This window comes from Priapulus caudatus, unplaced genomic scaffold (assembly GCF_000485595.1).
Source record: "Priapulus caudatus unplaced genomic scaffold, Priapulus_caudatus-5.0.1 Scaffold366, whole genome shotgun sequence".
NCBI classification, from domain to species: domain Eukaryota; kingdom Metazoa; phylum Priapulida; class Priapulimorpha; order Priapulimorphida; family Priapulidae; genus Priapulus; species Priapulus caudatus.
This window is the reverse complement of record NW_014577427.1, coordinates 117,219-126,248: the sequence shown is the minus strand read 5'-3', so window position 1 is coordinate 126,248 and position 9,030 is coordinate 117,219. Positions and strand designations below refer to the sequence as shown.

The following is a 9,030-nucleotide window of genomic DNA, read 5'->3' as shown; positions in this document are numbered from 1 at the left end:
AAATTGAGTTTTGTGTTTACAGAATTGAGTTTTGTGTTGACAGAATTGAGTTTTGTGTTTACAAAATTGAGTTTTGTGGTACAGGATTGACAGAATTGAGTTTTGTGGGACAGGATTTACAGAATTGAGTTTTGTGTTTACAAAATTGAGTTTTGTGGTACAGGATTGACAGAATTGAGTTTTGTGTTCACAAAATTGAGTTTTGTGAGACAGAATTGAGTTCTGTTAGACAAAATTGAGCCCTGTCCTGCATGGCGCCCCGTAAGTATAGCGTAGAGTTCTACAATCTCGGAGTTGAAGATTGTTCAGTAAGAGTTGGTGCTCTGCTTCGCAAAGGGTTTCACGTATAGCCCGACGATTCGTTGTCTCGTTGTTTAGATTCTAAAGCTGCTTATCAATCTTGCAACAAGATGAAATATATATATAGATAAAGCGATGTTATGCTTCTCAGAGTATCTCAGCTATTCGGTAATTAGACATAGATGCGCCAATATGTCCATATGGAGCAGAATGTTTATCTATAATACCATAGCTGCACGCGCACATATACACACGCACACACGCACACACGCACACACACGCATACACACACCGTTTTAGAAAGACAGACAAGTTTAGAGAAAAACACGTATTAAAATAACAAGCAGATTTTATTCGTAACAATGTAAAAACACATTAAAACAATATAACAATAACAGGCCACATGGAATAATGCGCTAAATAACATTCCCCACCTGTTGCAACGTGAAACCATTCTATATGATATTTAAGTTATTGTCGAAGTATTAGGTGCATCTAAGCCAGCTGCGAACTAGCCATCATATTCTCACTGATTACGTCATCACGATTATGTGTTTACGTGCGTTCGTTCTAGGTAGGCGTGTGCAGAATTACAGTTGTTGTGGTAAATACCCGTAGATAACCGCCGAGGCGCGCATGCGTCAAACAACTACCACGTCACGTGCACGAAGTTTCCCGACGGAGACGCCACAGCGACGCGAAACAGCCGCTGACTTAATTATCCGTGCGTCACATCGACACTTCAATAACCGCCGAACATTTTCATCCAAGGAGTTTCACGGATTTCATCGAGGATTTAGACACGCTCGTACTCCCCCCTCCCCGCCCATCCCCCAATTATTGTATAGCTTCACCATTTACCCGTCGGTTGTACAGCCGAAAACTTATTCGAGATGGCGTTTTCCGCGGAAACCCAGGGTCGGGTCGTCCAACTCGAGAGTAGCGGCGGAGCGTTTTTAGTGCCCGTAACCGCCCTTCCCGCCGTAACCTTGTTGTTGCCCGCCGTGACTGTAGTGGCTGCTCGGGACCGCACTCGACTGGTAGTGGCTCGCCGGCCCGTAGCCGCCGTGGCCCTTGACGGGACCCTGGTGTTGGCCGAAGCTCGAGTAGTCGCCGCGGTCGTTGCTGATGCCGTAGCTGGCGTACTGGTCGTCGCCGTGGGCGGAGTCGAACGCCGAGTCTCCGTACGCGCCGCCGTAGCCGTGCCTCGCGCCGGTACCGTAGCCGTGACCGTAGCCGGACTCGTGCGCGTAGTCCTTGTCGTATCCGTTGCCGTAGCCGTGTTCGTATTTATCACCGAAGCCGTGCTCTGCAAAGGAAGGCGGAGCGGATGTAGTTCGGTTATGTTGTATGTACGCATCATGCTTCTTACAATATCTCAATGTAAATATCTACATAATAATGAGCATGCATTCTTTGGCATTGACACATGTATACAATGTAGCACAGTATAGATATGTTCGTGATAATAATGACAGTTGTACCGCCGGTCAGTCAGTCAGTGACTCACGTTGTCCGAATGAAGTGTGTCCGCGGTTGTGTCCTTGTCCCGATGAGCCGTAGCCTCCGTAGGCGTCATGGCTGCCATGGGAACCATGTCCGCCATAGGTGTCTAGCCCACCGCCTCCGTAACCGAAGCTTCCTCCGCCATGCTGACCACCTCCCTTGTGACCTCCGCCGTAGCTGCTGCCGTCATGGCCTCCGATGCTGCCATAGCCGCCTTGGTTGCTACCGTAGCCGCTTCCATTAACGGCAACTGCGAGCTGTAACACATGAGACATAGATAGATAAATAAATAAATAAATAATTAAATAATATATCGTTTATGCTAGTGTGTGGAAGCTTGTTTAGTTTGTTTAAATGAAAAATAAAACTGAAACACATGTCGCGTCTATACGGAGAAAAATGGCCCGTGTTCGAGTGTTATCATTTTGAGCTCGTATATGAAATGAATTTGTCATTGCGCTGAAAGTAGCTTGCCACGGAAGGTGGCAAGAGGTGAGTAGGTAGCGGAAGGTAGTAGAATTTCCACATTTACAAGCACGAGGGATGTGTTATATGTGTGAACATTTACAACGACGCATGAGCCACTTACTGCGAGAAGAACACAAGCACTAAATCCAACGGCGTTCATTTTTATCTAGAAAAAAACAACAACATTATACCATTGTACTTAAATGTAACCTTAGGATGTACCGGGCCCTCTCTACACACCTTGTTATGTTCCAAGATGAAATGCTATAAACCAATAGTGAATAGAAAACAAAGACATTTGCTTTTGTTTCCTATGAATAGTTATAGAAGCTAGTTGGTTGTGGTTGATTAATCAAGTCACATCTGTCGGGATCATAACGAAACTCTAATTAACAATTGATATACTCTAACTGTTTCTGTGACGATGCTTATATCAATAATCCGAACCTTATATTTAAAATGATTTTAGTCGGAGAGTTATTGAATATCTTACCGAGTTATGGTATATGGTTATGCAGAAGTAAATGCAGACTGTTCCCGCCCACCGCTGCAGCGCACTTTCACTGAGTCGTGGTTCGAATAGAGAAACGTGTTACTTTTATATACGGATCACTGCCCTGCTGACCCAGTAAGCAACTCATATTCGGTGAAGCAACGTGTATCACATGTAACGTCGGTGTAAATTTAGGTCACTGCGAGAAATTTACATAGTGTATTACAGTTTACACCAACGTTGTAGTTTTTATGTTGTCCACCTCAAAAGGCCTGTCAATATTGTCATGGATATATATTACACACTATTAGTGGTTTTTTGACGCGAGAGAACAAAATACTGTTAATTACGTTAAAGCATCACTGAAGATAGTTCCGCAGTTTGTTCCTCAGTGCAAAACTTTTCGACACGAGTTCACAGGAAAGGTATATGAAGTACCCAAACAAAACCTATACATAGAAACACTGAAATAAAAACTATCGATGTAAATTAGGTTTAATAAGCACTGTAAACCCGTCATGTTGGATTTTCCAGTAGGTGAGATTTATTTGATCTAGTATTAGCATCTGATGACTGATTAATTATTCAGGGTTTGTATTATCCAAACTACACTGTTTAATTATTGCGTTTAATTATTACCGAATCCATGCATGCTCTTATTGGAGGAAATTTAAATTACATTAAACAGAAAGAAATTTAATTGAAGTTTTTTTCGTTTTCCTACAAGCTGTGTGGAATCTGCTACAACGTAAACTATTTTCGTGTTACTGTGCCGCTAGCTGAACTACTCGACATTTGCCGACTGTCATCAGATTAGTGTGATAGTTGACGTCTTACATATGCACTGTTTGTCTTTCGGGATTTTAAACTGCATTGTTATAAATGTAATAAGGTGTACATAGGATCGCGAGCCTTTTCTGTTTCAATAATATCCGACGAGGTCATTGCATTAGAAGTTCTGCAAATATTAGCAGAAAACCCGCAGTAGACCGCTTGGTAAATTACTGAGCATTGTGTTTTTTCGGGTCAGGCATCCTAATCACCTCCCGTTGACCCGTATAATTTTATTCGATCGGACCATATTTTGACAAAATCTTAAATATATAGGAACAGATAGTACTGAAATAATGTTTAGTTAGCAGTGGGCACGTGTTTACGTATGTGTAGCATTCTAATTATGCATTCGAGTAGATATCTATGTATTTCTCGTTTTCCACTAAACAATTGAATTATAATTGTTTTGTAAGAAAAAAACAGCTACTCGGTTGCAATATGTTGGGTCTAACTGGAATATAACAGGAGACTAGAATAGCAGCTATGCGCTGATGAAAGCATGGCGCATGGCAAGGTAAATAGCAGTTATCTCTACGAATCCCAACATAATAGATTTGTATATTGATTATTTAGCATAACCATATACAGATATTTGCACCAACTTTTGTTTAACATTGCACATTTTCTTCGTGTTTTCTATTGTATCGTATCGTATGGTATTGTAGTCCAACTATAGCCCCAGTATTGCAGTTGCCAGGCGATGGGACGAGCATTTTTACGGGGTCATATCTGTGTGCAGTCAACGTTTGTATAGAATGCGGTGTATGCATTTTGGGGGTGATACAAACACCGGGCTGGCACTAACCGAGCACAATAGCTGTGTGCGGAATCGCTAGGGATATACCCGGCAGACGATAATGAATGAAATGGTTAATTCGTTGGGCAAATGTTATTCTTTCATTTAGGTGAATTTATATTTGATCCAAAGCGGTTCCTGATAAGCGAACAGGTGGTGTGGGTCCAAGAGGGGCATAGGGGTAGCTATCCAGTAGGGGGTGAGTCGTTGTAGAGGTCCTATCCAAAGCGACGTAGAGAGAGGTCGTGTATCTAGTTCTCGCCCCAGAAATTGTGTGTGCGTGTTTTTATTGCGCGCGTGCGTATGTACGTGCGTGCGTGCGTGCGTGCGTGCGTGCGTGCGTGTGTCACGGTGTGCGTGTTTTTATTGCGCGCTTGCGTATGTGCGTGCATGTGTGTGTGCGTGTGTGTGCGCGCGCGCTTGTTTGTGTGTGTGTGGGTGTCACAGCGTGCGTGTTTTTATTGCGTGCGTGCGTGCGTGCGTGTCACGGTGTGCGTGTTTTTATTGCGCGCGTGCGTATGTACGTGCGTGCGTGCGTGCGTGCGTGCGTGCGTGTGTGTGTCACGGTGTGCGTGTTTTTATTGCGCGCTTGCGTATGTGCGTGCATGTGTGTGTGTGCGTGTGTGTGCGCGCGCGTGTTTGTGTGTGTGTGTGGGTGTCATGGCGTGCGTATTTTTATTGCGTGCGTGCGTGCGTGTCACGGTGTGCGTTTTTTTATTGCGCGCGTGCGTATGTGCGTGCATGTGTGTGTGTGCGCGCGCGCGTGTTTGTGTGTGTGTGTGGGTGTCATGGCGTGCGTGTTTTTATTGCGTGCGTGCGTGCGTGCGTGTCACGGTGTGCGTGTTTTTATTGCGCGCGTGCGTATGTGCGTGCGTGCGTGCGTGCGTGCGTGCGTGTGGTTATCAATGGATTCGCCGACAACATCGAAATGTGCTCCACGTTGTAGCGCCATAGACCTACTCATGTGAATTGTACATCAGGATACTAAAATGTTTCAGCTTAAAAACGGTCAGCCACCTGGTGGTCATCGACCGTACTATTTCTCTGACACGCGCCGCGCAATCCGACCAGGTTTTAACATCATATACTGTTCTGATGCGTTATGTTAGCGCCGCCAACGGCAACAAAAAATGCACATAAATTCATTCGGCGTTGTGTGGTATCAGGATGTTGAGATAATCTGTCTTCTATCTTATTATATAAGAGAGTCAATGCATTATTTTTTCCATGGATTCCTGGGCATGTCCTCTCCTTTTTAAATACAAAACTTCAACAAAATGCGATGTTCCTCGTGGCCGTAGCCTGAACAAATTCCCAGGGGAGGGGCAGAATTTACAAGAAATAAATCGGACGTAGGACAGGCTGAAGGGATGTGTTTCTGTAAATTTCTACTTGTTCATGATAGTGGAAGTGATGAAAAGTCCCAACTTGGCGTGTCGATGTCCAAAAAAGTTTATTTCTATGAAATTGAAATATGATACACAATCACTTACGTCATGATTTCTGCTGGACATCACTGCAGTCCCTTCCACTATCCCAGGCACGGTACACATAGGTAGATCCGTACTTTTATCCTGTCCGCACCCCTAATAAAAACATTTTCAGGCTCCAGTATTACATATCATCGTCAGCTACCTAGAATTACTACAACAGCATGCGTGATACAGATGCATCTTATGGCATTTACACAAGGGTATGGAACTCCCGAAGGAAATGACTATTGGATGAAGATAACCAACACCGAGCTATTTTTCATGTTATGGGGAATGTAGGTGCTTGCTTTGTTCCTATGCCGCCAGCTTTAATCGGAAGCAGTCTTCTTGGATTTTACCCGACACGACAAATACAAGCACTACAGATAAAGCTGTTTAGATCTGTGTAGCTATCACTGCTGCACACATTTGCAGACATGCCAGCGCCACTATATAATTAGCTGCATCCCACTACATGAAATGAAATAAACATAAGAATACATACTTCACTATAGTTTTCCCACTATAGTTTCCATCTACTTAAAAAGCTGTCCGTTTTTTAAATATACATCCTTTTTATTCAAAACGCCTGCGAAAATGGTCTTAAATGATTTGGTCCATGATCTACTGCAAGACTTTTTATACAGGAACACATAGTAAAGACCTCGCAAAAATCATTGGACAGTCTAAGTATCTACACCCTGGTATCACAGGCACAACGTTCCTCTCACACGGATCCAACCTCACACGCTTCTTTGCTATACAAAATAGTTTGCTGACGACATATTCTCTACGCACAGATCTATAAACTCTTCACTACTTCCCTCTAGATTTCTCGGACGACTTGGAAGGTGCGCCCTTCTTCTTGCTCTTCTCACTAGCGCTCACACTCTGAGCCGCTTTCGCGCCGCCCACTGAGCCAGAAGAAGCCTTGCTGTTGGAAGAGGACTTCGATGAAGAGGTGCTGCTCTTGCTGCTCTTCTCCCCCTTACTAGCATGCGACTTCGCCGACGAGCCGCTCTCCTTCTGCTTTCCGTCTCGCTCTTTCTCTTTGCCCTCCTTGCCGTCGCCGCCATGTTTGGCAGAGCTCGACTTGGAGCCGGACCCCTTGCTGCTCGCCTTCGGACTCGAGCCAGATCGCCCCGGCGACGCCGATGCTTTTTCACTCGACGACTTGCCCGCCTTCTCGCCGACTTTCACGGACAGCGATTTCTCTCCGGACTTCCCCGCCGTGCCCTTCTCGCTTTTCTGGCCAGATGTGCCATGCACACTCGACTTCGGTGGTTTTGTTGAGTCGCTCATACCTGTCGCGATAACGTGTATGTTTTACGCCCGATTTTCTAGTTAGTTGACAAAAAGAAAATTCCATGCTGCAGGTAGATTCATTGATTGAAATAAAGAGTTCACTTTCGTTGTGTAATTATTCCAAAATTAACTCGTACTCAACATTAATTCTTGCATTACATACGTCCGAATCCCTTTTACGTAGAAGACTGTTTAGAAGCACAGTGCAACCTCCCCTATAGCTGTATGTATGCAAGTATCGTGATATGTACCATGTGTCTTTGGCTCTGCCTTGCTACTTAAAGACAGGGACCCTGTGCTGGCAGACGTCTTCGTGGTCGACTTTAAACTACTGGACTGCGATGACTTTGAAGCTGTAAATAAAATAGCATGTGCATTAGGTAAGGGCCAAACGTTATTCTACATTGTGATATCTAATGGTCAATATTTAAATGTAAACCCAAGTAACCCTTGAACCCAAAGAACTAGATTTCGCCTAGAAATAAAATCTTGTCTCAGCAGTATCCAATGGAAATAAACCACTGAAAAGCCATGCTGCCACTGCAGAAATGGGTATAATTTGGCTACCTCATCGGTCTAGCAATTAATTGTATAATACTCATTAAGGAAATAAATTATATCCTCTCTTTTCTCAGTAATTTATTCCTACTAGGCACTGCTGTGATCTTACTGGATTTTCCTCCAAGATTTGCAGCGAGTGCAGCTAATCCCTGCAGCGGTGTTCCACTGGAGGCAATCCCTCCAGAAACCGAGGTCTTATCCTTGATCTCTGTTCGCTTGAAGGCCTGCAGCAGTTCTGGCTTGCTGCTCGATTTAGCACTTGTCTTCGACGCTGCCAGACTGCTGCTGCTATCACGACTGTTTCCTGAGCTGCTGTTGCCATTGCTCTCTTTTCCGCTTTTGCTGATCTGGAAAACATTGTATGTAATCAAGTCAATTCTTCAGTACATTTTACATAAAAATGACATTTTATATTCAGTTGAGTGCAAAGTTTCCCATGATACGATATTGAATTAAATAGAATATTGAGCGCTATTCCTACAATTTCATAAGGATTAACGGATGATATTTTACATACTACCTTCTTGAGCATCTTCATACACCGTGCACAGTTCCAAATGTTTCGTGGATCATTCACTTCTTGATCAGTTACAGATGGTTTATGGCACAGTTGATGGTATAGGCTGTGGCACTCCTGACATTCAACCAACTGGTTGCCAGATGCAACATCGATTCCCCTAAGTTACACGGTACTGAATTAAGACCATATACATACAATGGCTTGCACTTATCATAAACCCTAGCTATCCTTAATATGCCTAGCTTCATCGACTGAACAGATGTACTGTGTACAAATACTCTGAGTGTGCCTGTGCAAAAGAGACACATCCACCACACGCACGTGAACACAGGTGCATAGAAAACCAACCTGCACGCAACACAAGCCAGACCCATCTCCATAGCGAAATCGCCAGCATCGGTATCATCAGGCAGACCTTGAAGAGGGTCATCGGGAAGATCTTTAGGTGAACGTTGCTCAACACGAGCCTTTTTGGCTGGTGAAGCTTCTTGATTGAGCTCCTGTATATCTTTGCTAAGCTGTAATGCAAGCAGAGAAATTACAAAACCGAAATCTTTATTTCAATTCGAAATCTTTAAATACAACAATTTAATTGAAAATAACCCTTAAAACCTGAGCTGTACTATTTTCATTTCAAATAAAAAATAATGGAGAGCCATTTACATTCATTCTATAAACACAGTACCTATTTACCAGTATAAAAAAATTGTGATAACTTTGGTTGTATACGCACGCACACACGCACACACACACACATCAGAGATGTCAAGTTTGA

At 43.7% G+C, this 9,030-nt stretch overlaps 2 protein-coding genes across 2 annotated transcripts in view; both read right to left on the bottom strand.

Moving 5' to 3' along the window:
- Nucleotides 1–708: 708 nt before the first annotated feature.
- Nucleotides 709–2,836, bottom strand: LOC106809598 (glycine-rich cell wall structural protein 1.8-like). Its single transcript, XM_014812732.1, has 4 exons — nt 2,768–2,836; nt 2,396–2,440; nt 1,811–2,063; nt 709–1,609 (listed from the first exon to the last, which is right to left on the bottom strand). Exons 2-4 carry the CDS (start codon nt 2,432–2,434, stop codon nt 1,257–1,259), a joined length of 645 nt encoding a protein of 214 aa, XP_014668218.1. The 5' UTR covers nt 2,435–2,440; nt 2,768–2,836; the 3' UTR covers nt 709–1,256.
- Nucleotides 2,837–5,833: 2,997 nt separating this feature from the next.
- LOC106809586 (integrator complex subunit 12-like) overlaps nt 5,834–9,030 on the bottom strand; it is a 12,806-nt gene continuing 9,609 nt past the window's right edge. The window contains exons 4-8 of the mRNA XM_014812719.1: nt 8,604–8,772; nt 8,256–8,412; nt 7,845–8,082; nt 7,426–7,527; nt 5,834–7,173 (exon numbers count right to left, since the gene is read on the bottom strand). Of these exons, the coding sequence (XP_014668205.1) occupies nt 6,686–7,173; nt 7,426–7,527; nt 7,845–8,082; nt 8,256–8,412; nt 8,604–8,772 (1,154 nt within the window). The 3' untranslated portion in view covers nt 5,834–6,685. The remainder of the gene's footprint in view (nt 7,174–7,425; nt 7,528–7,844; nt 8,083–8,255; nt 8,413–8,603; nt 8,773–9,030) is intronic.